Source organism: Gasterosteus aculeatus, chromosome 14 (genome assembly GCF_964276395.1).
Source record: "Gasterosteus aculeatus chromosome 14, fGasAcu3.hap1.1, whole genome shotgun sequence".
In the NCBI taxonomy this organism is placed as follows: Eukaryota; Metazoa; Chordata; class Actinopteri; order Perciformes; family Gasterosteidae; genus Gasterosteus; species Gasterosteus aculeatus.
In genome coordinates, this window is record NC_135702.1 from 9,403,359 (window position 1) to 9,418,865 (window position 15,507).

Here is a 15,507-nt window from a genome sequence, read left to right on the forward strand (position 1 = left end):
ATATAAAGCTCAAGGACAGTCTGCACATTCAGGGCTGCTGATGAAATGACCCGTGGTTTAAAAGATTGATCGATCTGATGCCTGAAGGCTAATCGACCGTTGCTCTCTGCTACCCGTGCGGCTGTCTGTTTATATGATCTGTGCACGGGTCCAGATGTGTAATAGCATGCGCAGATGTGTAATAGCATGTACGTATGTGTGCATACACCAGTGTTCACCACTTACTATGTTCTTCTCAGTGTGGTTTTCTACACTGCTGGTACTTTTGCAGACATGGATTACTTTAAACAAAAAGCAATAAAGTTGAATAGCACGTAATTTAATAATTACAATACAGTATTTGTTTGGACCATTAGATAAAATGCTGTAGATTGGATATAATCTGGTTACAGTATACATGGAACGGTTTCCTGGATTGTGGTGTTATTGTGGATGATACAAGATTTTATCTCTCATTGCACAAAATAGAAGTGCACTTCTATTTTGTGCATGCATGCGGACAACATCTGAACTAGTTGAGCATTAGATAAACACTGGATAATACTAGATGTAGGCTCGCGGTTGGTTAATAATAACTCAAAGCAATTGTTAAATAATTAAGTCGCAGACTCTCTGGCACATCCAACTCCGACCAGGATATTATGAAACATCTTCTTTTCAATGTTGCAATCACAATTGCGTTACAAAGTAAGTACAAACTGGAAGCATTGCGGATCCCTGAAGAAAGAAACATCTGAGGAGTTCTCCTAAATCTGCAAGGAAATCCTGCTGCACAGATGCAGAAGCCCTTTATAGTACGTCAGTGTCCTGCCATCTTTTGAATACTGATCACGTTTGCGTGAAGGAAAAAAATACATCAGTCTAAAGCCGTCGTTATGATGCTTTTTGAACTACAGAGCACCTCGACCTCACTGCTCCTGGTGTCCTTGGCTGTGGATGAGAACCATTTTTAACGTGCCAGAGAGGGGGGGCTTCTGCCCAAACGACCGTTTACATAAAGATATGCATATTGATCCTAAAAATACTGGATGGATGAAAAGCAGAGGTCCCCCCCCCCCCCCCCCCCCCCCCCCCAACATACACGCCGTGTGATGATATCACCTTCCAGTGCATTTTCAGATGAATGAGAGAGGCAGAGAGGACCGTGTATTTTCAGCCACACACCGACAGCTGTGCAGCCACCCCGCGTATACGTGCTTATAGGGAGGGGGGGTGAGAGAGGGAGGGAGAGAGAGGGAGAGAGGAGACGTCGCTCTTTTTTGTGCATCCTCTGCTCTGCACACGCGTGCGTTGCATGCTGTCTGCTCCCCGGATTCTCCATCAACTTTTTATGCGGTTTTTGTACTGTTTTGTCTTTGGAATGAACCGTTTTCCTGCCTGCGTCGTGTCCATGCCAGCATGGGAACCGCCGTGTCCAAAAGGAAGCATTTAGGAAACGATGCGATATCCTCCGTGGCAGCAAAAGTTAGGTGAGTATCACCCGGATCTCTGCGCCTTTCGAACCCACCCAATGGCGGGCGGCCGGGCGGCCGGCCGGGGAGACCCGAGCGGCAGGTCGCCACGTGTGGCCGTTGGATTCCCGCGGCGCGTCGCTCGGTACAGCTCGTCCTTTATTTTTGATGCGCAGAGAGGCTCTTTGAGCTTTTTATATATTTATTTTTTTTTTTATATCGCACGTCTGCAGACTGTCCCGTCTGGCCCGGGGCGTGCATCAGTGCAAACGGGTGCTGGTTAGAATGAGCCTTTCATGCCATAAATAAAAACAGCCCCTGTGGTGCGCGACAGAAGCCAGCTGAGGTCATCTCTTAAGGGGAGGCTGTGTTTCATTCAGACCACATTGGAACCCACGAGGCGTCGGTGCACGAAGCATCATTGTGTAATGAAAGTCATGCAGAGGCAAAGCGAGGGCTGCTGTGACTCATAGTGGACTAAGATGCTCGGACTTTGGGAGGCTCTCCCTAGAAATAGATCATCAAGACGATCCATCGAGTGTGCAATCAGACAACAACTGGCATCTTCATCTCTTGAATGGTGATTTTAAAAACAAAAATGCCTTTCTGTCTGGTCGCCATCGACCCCAGCGGCAGGAGGCTGCTGACTTCACACCCCGGCGTGCAAAGGATCCAGTTGTTAATGAATCAATCAATGAATCAATCAATCAGTCACCGCGATCGATCGTTTGCAGCGATTCACTATTGCGATCGCAGGTATTGGAACCGGTCACACAGAGCGGCTGTTTCCCTTAGTCTGCGTGGAAAAAATAAATAAATGCAATGAGTGTGACTCAGACCGTTTGGCACGAGTCCACGCCACTAAAAGCCGCGTAACGACTCACTCGCTCGCTGTACAGCGCCGCGTGCGTTGCGTCTCTGGCACCATGCGGAGTGATGGAGGCTCAGCCATCTCCTCCCCGCGTGACCGAGGCTGAGCCGGAGCTGAAACGCACGTGCACGGCCGTGGGTGTGTGTGTGTGTGCACAGCGGGCTCTTCGCTTCACAGGACCCCCCCGCTTCGGAGTTTTAACTCATGCGGTGATTGACCTTGACTTGTGAAACGTCGCTCGACGTCCACGGCTTTTGGGGGGCGGCGGCGGCGGCGTGGCATTACGTCATTATCTCACATGTGTCTCCCCCTTTTACGCGGCACAGTCCCTGCGCGAGGCTTCCTCTGCATTCATCGCGTGCAGGAGGATGCTTTCTATGTGTGCCACCTTGGGACGAGAATGTGATGCTCATTCACAACGTGACGGGTGTCCGGGGCACGTAACCGACCCCACTGTGTGCGCGTGAGGGGGACCATCTCAAAGAGGAGCCTTTTCCCCATCATGTTTTCGTCCTCTAATTTTCCCCAGTTAATGGCAGAATGAACCTTGCCTTTGTAGATGCACACAACCTGGTAGACGTGCGTCGTTCCTCTGCACCGCTCCACCTCGCACACAAACAGGTGTGTAGTCGGGCCTCTCTCCATCTCCACACACATCTGATGAACTGTACACACAACAACTAATCTAGTGTTTTCCTGACCTCGACAGACCATATATGTGTTCACTCTAACAAGTTTGTGTGTATATGATCTATACTTGGGGGACCGTGTCTACACTTACCAAAAACTTCCTAGGCTAGACCGCATAGTGATCAATGGTAATGATGGTAATCCATCCAGCCGTTCTGGGATGACTTAAGGGATCACTAAGTCCTGCCGACACGTGTGCCAGATCAGAAAAGCTTTGACGGACACTTCGTTGTGGAGCTTTGAAGCCTCGTTTAGCGGACATCCCTCAACAGCTGATGCCCTCATCCGTAGGGAATGAATTCAAATAAAGACACGGGGAAGACCGCAAAGACACCGGCGTCTTGTCCCTGGTGTCTGTCATCATATGCATTATGATTGCTGGTTAGGAAGCAGGTCACACTTTCCCCTCCAGCAGCTCATGAGCAGTAGCGAGGGGGGGTGATATTAATTCCAATTTACACAGCAGAATTCTGCGACATTGAGCGAAGAAGCGAATGCTTTGATCTCAGTGTCGGGCGGTGGTGTGGTTCGGGCAGAGGGCAGCGATGGAAGATGAGGAAATGGGTTTTTTGTTTGTTTTTTACAGACAAATTTATTAAATATGGTGTCTTACTTCATTCGACAGGTGCTTTTTTGGGGGTTCTCATTGTTGCCGACTTTCCCTATGTTCATGGAGCGCCATTATGTGATTTTCTTTTTATGTAATTTTACATTTGATTGATTACACTGTGAAGAATGATGAGGGCTCCAGCAGTGTTGTGCGATGTGTGTCTGATGTTGTGCATCTATTCTTTGATCATACAATCGTTTTACAATAATGCAACATCTATTCATTTACTATTTCATTTGCCAACAAAGACCTTACGATATGGTCAAAAGTTTTAGAACAAATCGAGCAGATCTTGAGTAAAGATCGTTTTATCGACGTACAAGATCAAGCATAATATTTACGTGTTGTGCTTTTTTGGTAAAACTAACTGTTCCTGGAATATTAGAAACAATCCCTATGTTAAATGTGTGTAGGCTACTGTGTTTGTGAGTCATTTGAAGCTGTATGCTGGTAGCGTTTCACCACCAGCATACTGACATTTATTATCAGCTCCCAGATCAGGTGCTGTTTCCCCATAACGGCCCATAACGCACCACAATTTCAAGACGCGCAATTAACGTTCCCAAGTCCCTCTGGCCCGGAGCGCACGCAGGCAGCCGGCCCCTCAACACGTTTTCATCACCCCAGCTGTGCATTTCTGCGTGTGTGTGTGTGTGTGTGTGTGTGTGTGTTTGCGAGCGTTTGAAGGAAACCCAATTCAATTAGACCATCTGAGAGGAGAATTCGATTACAGGGCATTAAGAGTGAGGAATCTCTTGGCTTGGCAGCCCATTGTTTACAGTGGGGAGACGCCGCCCGGGGACGCGTCAGCTCTGATGATGTTCAGTGGGAACACGGGGAGCGGCGGCCTGTTTGAAGCCTCCGGCCGCTCGTCGGCTAAAAGATATATATGGTCACAGCGATGAACAGCGTGACAATCGACAGGGAAACGGCATGAGATTAGATAAGGGGTCAATAACAGACGCAGCGTTAAAAATACATGGATCTCGATAAGTGCTTGCGTGTCAGTTCTTTAACCGGTTGACCTGTTGGTCCATTTAGTACGGAGATCATTTTTTGGTGAATATAGTTCAAATTATATGACGGTACAAAAAAAGCACGACATTCGAACCGGATCCTCGGATGAAATGGTTGCGATTTATTTCTCTGGTATTTTTTTGAAACTGGCCAATATTTTGCATCCAATTGCATTGACTTTACCCTTTTTTCCAAATAATATCTACTTTAATTTGACTCCACTTGGAAGACACATCGTTTGCTTAATGTCTGTGGGCATTTTTGGTGCGCAAACTAAAGCAGAAAAAATATCAGATTGACGAGAAGCAAAAAAAAAAAAATAGATTTAAAAGTAGAGGAGAAAGTAACGCTGGAATCAGCAATGAGTCATGTTCCCCCATCTGGATCTGCATTAGCGAGCACAAACCTGGAGAGACTGGCGATAAAAGGGTTGTTTACCGTTCTATAACGTCCCCATCTGCCAAGTATCTACTCATACATATTGTTCTGTGCGGATCCATTAAAAGAGAGACTGCTCAGGTGCGTCGTCCTGCTGTGGAGGATACGTTTATGCGACTGTGAAGCTCGTGGTAGAAAGTGTTTAAAGGAGGGCTGGAGTGTGTGTGTGTAATTGTGTCTGACTCACTGGGCCTGCAGAGTGCTGCTAAGTACGTTCTGAACCGCACAGCCGCAGACGAGGGATAAAAATGTGCCCGTACTGTATTGTCACTCGGCGGGAGCTTCAGGATGCACGTTGCACTCGCGGTACTTTGTATGGTCACTCTATCAGAGGCATTGCAACGTCGTCGTCCTCGTTGCGTGACATTGGAGTTGGAGGCCGTTCGAAGACAAACAAGGGCGTCAAAGTGAAAAAGCAGGGAGAGAAAAAAAAGAAATAAACATTTAGAAAGAGCATCTGTTTTCTGGACGTCACCCGGGTACTTTTCTTTGTGGCCATGATGGCGGCGGTCGCCTAACTTTAGCTACCTGAAACCGTGACGTTAATCCTAACTGAACTACTACTTATTGTGTTATTTCGTACTGACCGATCATCCGCTAACCTTGCCCGGGTTGTTGTTTTTTTAACCGCTGTGTTGTCACGTGGCAGATTATGGTGTAGGACGAGAAAACGCTTCAATGTGTCATTGTGGAAGGCAATAAACAAAGAAGGGATTTCGGGCCCTGTCGGGCAGGTGAGAACGTTTCCCAGAAGGCCGGTTTGTGGTTTCAAGGACGCTGTGACAGCCGATTTAACAGCTGAAAATATGGCCTCCGCCGGCGATGTAATCGGGATACCGTCACCTAGGTGAGACACACAGCGATGCAAACACGGGCCGATTGGACATTGTGAGTTTCTTGCACTACTGTGGGGAAGCTTTACATAAAACACACACGAGTCTGGACAACTGCTTGTAATAACAAATCACACTCGTAAAGTGTTTGGCAGAGGATGGGCCAACGCTCGTTTCTCATAAAGTCATAAACCTGCCATCCTGGAATGGTTTCTAAAACATTAACGCAATTATGTCTCTTTAAGTTGTTCATTCTATAGTGAAATATGTGGAAACAGAACCGCACCTTTAATGTTAAAGACCTCACCCCCACAGAGGCCACTCCTGTCCGTCCCCGCAGTCTCTAATCTGTTCTGATCTGAATCCAGGAGACTAAACTTGAACCGTTGCCATCCTCGTCACTGGCGTTTGACACGTGACTCATGGCATATGGCATTTAATGGCCCTGCAGAAGCCACTTAAGGGGTTAAATGACCCGGGCGTTCAGGGCTGAGTTGATTCTCAAAGAGCCAGATGTCCTGGAGGAGAAAAGCAGACTCGATTGCGTCGCTTCCTTCCTCGGTGTCCTCACTGTGCTCTCTCAGTCTGTCTTCCTCGGTTTCCTCACAATTACCTTTCATTTTTAATATTCCCCCATTTTGCTGTACGCTGTTCTCCCCTCTCTGTACTCACTCCCTCACTCCTCTCCCCAAACCCCTGTCACATGTCTGAGAGCATGCAGGGTGAATTTCATATCTGCCCGTCAGGCTCCTCGTCTCCGACTTCACCACCTTCATTTTTCACAGGAGGCTGCAGGGTTTATCTCCCCTTCTGCCGCATGCACCCGTGTTCCCGGCGTGTCGTGCCCACATATCACGTAGGGAGTAGGTGCAAAAAGGGGACACGGGACAACCCAGAGAGACGGTTTTGTGTTTATGGATGGATTGAGAGGCGCTTTGCTCCACCCGTTTCCGACTCGGTTTCTGCTCATGTATAATGGATGATGAGAGTCTCTTGCACCATTGTTTGCGGATTCTAATCAGAGTGCCCGGCCTCTTGAATAATGAAACAGGAGTGTAAAATGAAAATGTCTCAGCGCTTCGGAGGAACACCTGCTGATTGCAGCGTAGACCACATTCATCACAAACTGCCCTTAACTGGGCTGGTTCGCTCGTTACGTTTCTGTGTGTTCACGCAAACGTACACAGAAACAAACAATTCATCTCTTGAATGCACGGAGAGGCTCGCAAACGCACAAAGCACAAAGTATTGTACGCACAGAAACCTCAAGTAGTGAAAACATTACGACTCACATGATCAAAGATCCCCCTGGTCTTGGGACCTTGGGTTGTAGAGTCAAATCCGCATTTGAAATATTTAATTCACCAGTGTTTACAAGGTGCATACTCTTAAATCAACGTGTGTTTAATCAAATTACACCAAAATAACAAGCCAGAGATATATTAGTAGAACGGTAGATGTTCATATGTTGGTCCACCAGTTGGTTTCTGGGACTGCGGGCAGACTACAGTATGAAGTGTAATTACAGTATATTACACTGAACACACTAGCATTGATCTCTCACAGAAAGCCTCCACCACAAATAGGGGTAAGGAGGTGATGGTGTCAAAAACTACACAATTACGTATGTATGTATATGTATTCACAAAGGACCATTATCAGGGGGGAGAACAACGGTTTCCCAAAATAGGCGACAGCGGCAGCTTCTACTTCTTTGTTCAGTAACAGGGAATAATATGGCAAATTATGATATTAAGTTATTAACTTGAATATTAAAGTCGTAGTGATGAAGGCGCTCAACCGCGTAACCTTACGAATGTGCCTTTTTTAATGCATCGGTCTCGACCGGGGCTCCGTTTGAACAAGAAACTCCATGTGAGAGGGAAGGAAAGATGAACGTTAGGTGAAAAGTCACTCTTCACTGCACCCGCTCTCCTCGCTGCTCCTGCTGTGTTGGACGGGCTTTAATAATTGACGGAGCTGCCGGGAAGGAGGTCGGTTACCCACGGATTCACCTGTATTCGGGGGATTCGTTTGCACGGTCGCCTCCAACTTCAGCCACGTTGAGACAGAGGACACTTTCCTGAATGAGCTAGAAGATGTGAACGGGTGATATTGTATCAGCAGCCGTGGAAACACCAGGTAATGTTTCATTTTGAAGACGCACAATGCTTTTTACACCAGGTTGTGTTTTATTGATGCCAGTAGTCTTGGAAGCACCAAGTCTTACATGCTACTGGTTAATTTAACTACAGCTGAATAAAAAGGTGAGAAGCCGCAGGATTTCCTCTGAGAAGTAAAAACATGGCGTTTCACATGATCATGATCCTTGCAATCGGAGTAACTCATCGTCAATGGCATCCAGTGTTACTTAAACCGCTCTCCTTTCCTCTCATTCCTAATTATTGTCACGTCGTTATTCCTAATAGTTACTGCTGCGCCTCATTCGCTCTCGGTTGATATTGAAAGCACATCTCCAGAGTTATTTGTCTTCCTTTGTCTGCCCAGTCTCACTTTGCTCTTCCTGTCACACACAGAGACCAGAGGCTTTTCTATTAAAAGCTGGAGCCCTTAGAGACCTTTGAGTTTAAGGTATTAGTGCGTGTTATTTCTATGTGTGAGTAAAAGAAAGACCATGAGGGGGAAGAAAAAGGTGTAGCACTGTCGCCATGGCGCCCGCAGCATCCATTTTCCTTCAGTGGTTGCCAAAGTTCACGATTTTTCTTGACACAAATATACTGCTTACATCCGCACATGTATGAAAGAAGGACACAAACATATTTATGGCCTGCAGATGCAATCACACCCTCGGAACAAAGCCGAGGTCACACTGAGAAACCAAGTAGAACAATCCTTCACTCCACACTATCTCCTCCGTTTCTTTAAGTCTGCGGCAGCCTGACGCGTGGAGATAAAACCGCTGCATCTTTAATCTGTGGGCGGCACAAGCCCAAAGAATGCAATTAGGTTCATGGTTTACAGTCTTCCATCGCCCGTCTCTACCCTTCCATTTCATTTCCTCTCCTTTCAGCTCACCCGTACTGTCCCCCCAACCCATGAATAATGTCTTTATGTGTGTCGTGTGTCCCCACAGAGCAGCGCGAGCATTCGGAGAGTACCTGTCCCACACACACCCTGAAAACCGAAACGGATCAGGTCAGCGTCTCAGACATCCTGCCATCTGTCCATCCCTCTGTGCCTGCTCTTCCTTCTTGATCTTTACCTGGTTCACCCCATCCTCTGTGAAAATGCAAGGCTGCCATCTCGGTTAACACACCAGCTGGTAACCAGATAAAGATGAAGGTTTCCTCGATGTCATACTCAGCTTGCCCTCTTCTTTTTCCTCTCTCTCTCGTAATAATAATCATAATTCCTTATTATGAAGCGCTCATATATGGATGTCTATTTTCCGTCATCACTTCAGCTCATCTTCTGTGTGAAACCGCGGTGGGTCCCGACCCCGAGTCGACGAGTGACACGATAAGCCCGAACAACAACAACAACCGCCTCCATCTCTGCTCCAACGCCACCAAGGGCTGCGAGGACAGACGGGAGCGCGTCCCGGTGAAGACCCCCCTGGGCTTACTCCAGCCTCCTCCCCCTTCCATCACCATCTCTACCAAAGCGTCTCGACTGTCCCTCGAGCGCAGCTTCTCGGCGGAGGAAGACCAGCAGAAGTGCGTCGAGTGCCCCCTGCAGCCTGCTCGCGTGTACACCATCACCACCCAGCGCGGTATGCTGATGAGCAGCGGCCGGGGCAGCAAGGAGAGCCTGGAACTGGACGTCCTGAAGGAGAAGACGGGGAGTGGCGGGTCGGGATCCAGAGGTGGCTTGATCCAGCCCTCCACTTCCCCTTCGTCAACGTCCTCGTCGCCCACTCAGTACCACCACTCCGGCAGCGGCCGCGGCGCCAGCCACCATCACAGGAACCACCACGACCACGGGAACCACCACCACCACGGCGTCCTGGGCACCAGCGGCGGAGCCAGCGGGAGCGGCAGCAGCGGCAACCTGCAGCTGCAGCAGCAGCAGCAGTCGCTATCCGTGGCTGGATCCCACTCCCATCACGGGGCACACCACCACGGCCACCACCATCACCTGTCTCAGCCGCCGCTGCAGACCTCCGTCAGCGCGCACAACATCCGTGGCTGGGGCGAGGGCGGGAAAGGGGAGGCGGAGTGCGGCGGGCTGGCCTGCGAGTCGTGCGGCGGCAGCGGCGGCGCCCCCTCGCGAAGCCAAGGCTCCCTGGATCTGGAGAGCGCGAACCGCGAGGCAGGCAAGCAGCACCGGCGCCTAGAGCGGATGTGGAGTGTGGACCGGTTGACTGGGCTGGAGAGAGGTGAGAGGGCGGAGGACACAGAGCGAGGGAGAGCCGCTGGATCCCAACCCAGGGCGGGAGGGCTTGGACGAGAGAGGAAATAGCATTTGACAATAGCCTGAATTACACTCGATTCCCTATTAGGCGAGTGGAGCAGTTTAATGATCTATACTTCATGTGGGGTTTACTGGAGAATGGGTTTGTGGAAATTTAACGACCAATTTAGTGAAAACAAGCACACTGAACATTTTGTGAGGATTTTGTAAAGGAATAAGCAACTTTGCAGGTAGTTGTTACAGTGAAACGTCCGTTAAGTTAAAGTTAAGTTAAATCTATTTCTTCTCCGAGGGTTTGTTGTTGGATGTGACATGGTGGTCTGTATATCTGACTCTTTGTCTCCCCGTCTCTCTCCTCTGCCGTCTCCTTTGTGTGTCTCCCTCTCTCCATCTGTGGAGTGGTGGACTGTGAAGTGCCGTCGCTGGTTTTGTGCTTCCATACGTTTACCAATGTGACCAATATGATTTTTCTCTTTTGTTCACTTAACCCCAGAATGATCGTCTCTCTCTCTAATTGCAGAAGACACCAACTGGTTCCCCAAAGAAAACATGTTCAGCTTTCAAACTGCCACAACGACAATGCAGGCGTGAGTGTTCAACCTTCAAGCACACGTGCACATCTGACATATACACAAACACTATGCAGACACAGTCACATTGATGGTGAATGAATGTTCAGGCTGGTGTGTGTGTGTTAGTTAACAGACCGTACTGGTGACTCATCTGAGGCCATAAAATACAAACTACATACTTAACATTACCGCAAACCATTTTTTTCCAAAGCATGCTATAGGTTTAAGATTTATATCCACCTTTCCAAGCTGGTATTCATTTTCATTTCAGTAAGCTGTAAAAAACAGCTTGCAGACCCTCAAAGTTCACTCCAGGAGGACAATCCATCATATTGAATACTTGTTGTTAAAGTTGAATGATTGCTGCATGGTAGGGCAGTTTTACGCCGGGTTCCTTTTTAAAGCTCACCTTGAGGACCATTTGACATAAGCACCCTCGCATGGTCTACAATGACTGTGCAAAACATGGGAATGTGAGCAAGCATGTTTAGCATGTTGAGCATTGTGTGTTAACATGCTCATAACTGCTACTTACTGAAGCAACGTCATTAGTCTTGCAGGCTTTATTTTTATGAAAGTATTGGAAGAACTGGATGCACCACATTTTGACCCGATGGGGGCAAAAGTCACAGGATCACCGGAGTAATTAGCGTTTATAGGTCCAACAGTTGAGATGTTTTAGTCTGGAGCAAAGTAGTGGACATTGCCACAATCCCACAAAACAGCCTTTTTTAATATTGAATGGCAGTAATGTAACATTTATGCAGTTTGAAGTTCATAGGCTGAAACAGACGGTGTGTGTGTTTCTTTTGAGTAAGTAAGTGTGTGTGTGTGTGTGTGTGTCTTCCTATCAACACACTTTTTGTCCGTCTTTATGCCTCTTCCAGTTCTTACTCTCTGTTGTGTGAACTCATTGCTCGCTGGGGCTAAACTATTTTTTTTTCCCTCCCTCTCCTTCTTTCTTGCATGCTAATTAATCGTGGGGCACACAAACAGGATATCGTGAGTATACTTCCACACCCGCTTCCTATTTTTCCCCACTTTTCTTTTCTAGGCGATTGAGTTTCAACTGAAAACAAACTGACAAGAACTAGAAGGAACTAGTGAGTGCGTGTAGTTTGTGTTGTTCTGGCCTGGCCAAAAACATATTTCCATCATTAAACATCACATCATCATTGTCAGTTAGAAGCCTAGTCATCTAATCATTTTACATCTAAAGTAAAAAGAGGGAAATTGAGTTATAGGACGTTCATGCAACAGCAGGTAGGAAGTCCAGTGTGAACCACTGCAGCGGAGACCGTTCTACCAAAATCAAGACAGGAAAGGTCCATTCTAGCATTGGCTGATCGAACCCGGTCAGCTCACGTCCCCCCGGCTGTCCGGTCAGTCTGGCCCACTAACCCAACCTCACGTCACACACAGCAATTCGGTTGTGGCCCTTTAATATTTGTGTGGCCGTCCTGTTAAAAGTGCTGTAATCCGCCTTGACTGCCGTCCCCAATTATCACTCAATCTGTGCTGGCTGACTTTCGGCGTGTTTGGAACAGATTGTGCCAATTGGCTCTGGAGAGATTTGTTAACAACAATTATAATACGGGTAGATGAAATCCAGCGTTCTGATGGAGAGCGAGTCACGGGGGGTCCGTTTATTCAACGATAATGTAAAGTTGCTGTTCACATTGACCCCAGTGTTCCCGTATCACTGCGCACTCAAAGTAACAGGTTTGATTTTGCGCGACCGTTAGTTGACATTTCAGTTTTTAGATCGGTGGCGATCGGAATCACCACGAATGATCGGTTTCGGGCAACGCAAGCTTTTGCAACCAGACAATTAAGGTGGAGGTCATGAGCGATGTAAATGAATGAGATGGTGAGAGTTCTTGCAAGGAGACCCGAGGCGGTCTACATGCACAAACACTGTTTTCCTCTCGACTACTGAAATGCGGTACGTTTGGTGGATAATACCATTCAGTGCTGAAAAGCAGCCATTTACTTACTATTTATAATTTCACTGGTAACCATATTATAAAAGCAATATTGGAGAGTTGCCTAACAACACCCCCGAACATTATTGGCCGATAAAGTACAGCCTCTCGTACCTTATTGCGTAGTATCATAGTATTTATAGACAATTTACCCAGTCAGTAAATTATGTTTAGCATGGCTGGACATGCTCTACCTAACCACAAGATTACTGAGTCACATCTTTCCGGATGAACAATAAGTAATTCTGGTGAAGAAATAATTAGACATCGACAGTGAGGCGCTTCACGCCATGTTTGTACTTTGACGTACGAAGTGGCGTCGCTTTCTGCGAGCCTGAAATGGTTTCAAAAGTTGAACAATGACTTTAACGAACGGCTTGCCGTCAACCTTTCGCTTCCGAATTGCAGCTTTAAATTTAAAAATAATTCCTAACAATGAAAAACTGAGGCAAAATAGGATGTATAAATCATTTGAGACTGTGCAATATTTGAGGTTTCCGCAGATACTCCAACCCAATGGCTCGCAGGTGCATTCAAGTCTCAACACTCCTTTAGACCACACATCATAATATACGAAAGGTACTCATGACCGACTCTGTTCAAGAATCATACATTTCACCGAAAAACAAACAAACGCTCTCTCTCAAGTATGGAAAGACACACAAGGTCGAAAGATTAGTGCCTCTATTGTATGATGGATTATACCACATGCAGACTGGCACATTAGTTACAGGGATGAAAAGAAGATAAGACGATGTGCTTGGACTCACCGGTCTAGCTGCTGCCTACCTGCCTCAGCCTCCCCCTAACAGCCTAATAAACCCTGGAATCAGCCCCCCCCCCTTTACCGCCCGACCCTCATCCCTTCAGTACTGTGCCACGTCCCGGCAGGGCTTTCCGGGGATTTGTGTAGATAAAAAGCAGAATGAAGGAGCGGAATTTTGAGATGCACCTTGCGGGGTTTGCTTGGCTTTTTTCACTCGTTTCTGGCTGTGCAATAACTCAGTCGTTTATTTACGCCCACGTCTAATCGGACTAAGACAAAGAGTCCCATTGTGGCATTTCAAGGTGAGGGCGTCAGCAGTTTTAAAACAGGATGTGCTTTCCCCGTGAACTGCTACACTGCCCAAATTTCAAGGCCGGATTTTTACCGCCACTCACTTTAAATCAGTGTTATTCTTTTCAGACGAAACTGAAAAGGTCAAAACGGGTACTTACTGTATTAGTGGTTTTATAAAAAGGTCAGATGAATCTCGCTCAGCAACACCTTGATTAAATGCTTGTGTAGGAACATTTTTTGTGGGTTGCACAATGTGACATTAATTCAGCAAACGTCAGTATTCAAAACCCCAATACAAGTTGGTAAGTTACTGCAGCATTCTGCCACCAACATGACTGGACTAACATAAACGGTAAATTTGTTTTGCCCTAAAAAAGAATACAAAACGGAGTCAGATTGTCGCTGAACTTATGAAATCAGTAACGAGTTCAGAAACTGTCCCACACAGGGGCAGATGGTGCATGTGACACCAAGCATGCAGTACATCTCAGTTCCTTTGACATCTCAGTCCATCTGCAGCGTCAGAGCATTATGGTTGAGTGTTATTTTTCACACAATTTCGGTTGATGAAATAACAGAAGTTTTACGAACAATTTTCCTACCGCTGAAAACCATCACTTAATATATATATATATATATATATATATATATATATATATATATTATATCTCATCAGACTTGTGCCAAGTCCACCCTAACATCAAATGCAGGTTTATTTATTTCCATTGTCGCCTTTATTGTGTAGTGTATCTGCATTAGTAAAGATGTGTCCTAATCTAAACGGCTGTGCAGGAATAATAGCTTTTTGAGTGGTAGTTTGCCAAGTACCAGATCCTCATCCCAACTGAGCCAACGTTTAGGACCATTATTATACAGCTGTGCACAAAGAGAGTAAAAGAGACATTTCAGCATTGCTCTGAATCAGCCCTCGAAATCTCAAAGTGCTTTTCACCAGAAAAGTATATTTTTGGGGATTTTATGGAATCTGACATTACTAATAGTGTCAGTATTTCATTTACATAGATTATGTCGCTTCTCTACCGACGTTCTTGTTGGAATAAAGACATTGAGAGTTTGGAACATGGGTAGGCAGCAATGAGTCAAGTTAAAGTAACACGTGAAAACAGATGAGAGCATTAAAGGGAAAGGAGATGGAAAAAAGTTCTGGCGTCATTGAGCATCAGAAGGGCATAAGATGAAAGGAGGGAGCATCTGTCAGATCGTCTTTAGTTGGAAGAGGAGGCGGCCGTGGTTCCCTCACACCTCCCGTCTCTCTGACTAGATCTCATAAACTGTGTCCACACGCTTCCTTTGTGGGCAGCTGAGGTTTAAGCACAGGGCATTCAGGGTACGCTGGGATACTCTCCTCAAAGTAAGCAACGATGATGTTGTTTATCTGTAATTAGACCAGAATTATATTAGACCATGCATTTGCGTGATGCAATGTGTGATGCTCGTAAAATGTAGCGTTTGATGTTGCTAGTTAACTGTTGTTTTGCTGACATTTTTATGCGGGCAAACCAAGGACAAAGAATCCACAACCTATTTATTTTTCCTTTTATGTTCCTTCAATATTTATGGGCTTCTCAACCACCCAAAAAAAAAA

General features: G+C 46.6%; 1 protein-coding gene across 6 annotated transcripts in view; it reads left to right on the plus strand.

The window, feature by feature from the left end:
• Positions 1 to 1,216: 1,216 nt before the first annotated feature.
• Positions 1,217 to 15,507, plus strand: part of nsmfa (NMDA receptor synaptonuclear signaling and neuronal migration factor a) — a 29,520-nt gene continuing 15,229 nt past the window's right edge. For 2 of the 6 annotated variants that reach the window (XM_078087927.1, XM_078087923.1), the window contains exons 1-4: positions 1,218 to 1,469; positions 9,005 to 9,066; positions 9,335 to 10,186; positions 10,805 to 10,871. In XM_078087927.1, the coding sequence (XP_077944053.1) occupies positions 1,399 to 1,469; positions 9,005 to 9,066; positions 9,335 to 10,186; positions 10,805 to 10,871 (1,052 nt within the window). In that variant the 5' untranslated portion in view covers positions 1,218 to 1,398. Of the gene's footprint in view, positions 1,470 to 9,004; positions 9,067 to 9,334; positions 10,250 to 10,804; positions 10,872 to 15,507 lie in introns of all 6 variants that reach the window. The other 4 variants (XM_078087929.1, XM_078087924.1, XM_078087926.1 and 1 more) reach the window with 4 other exon arrangements.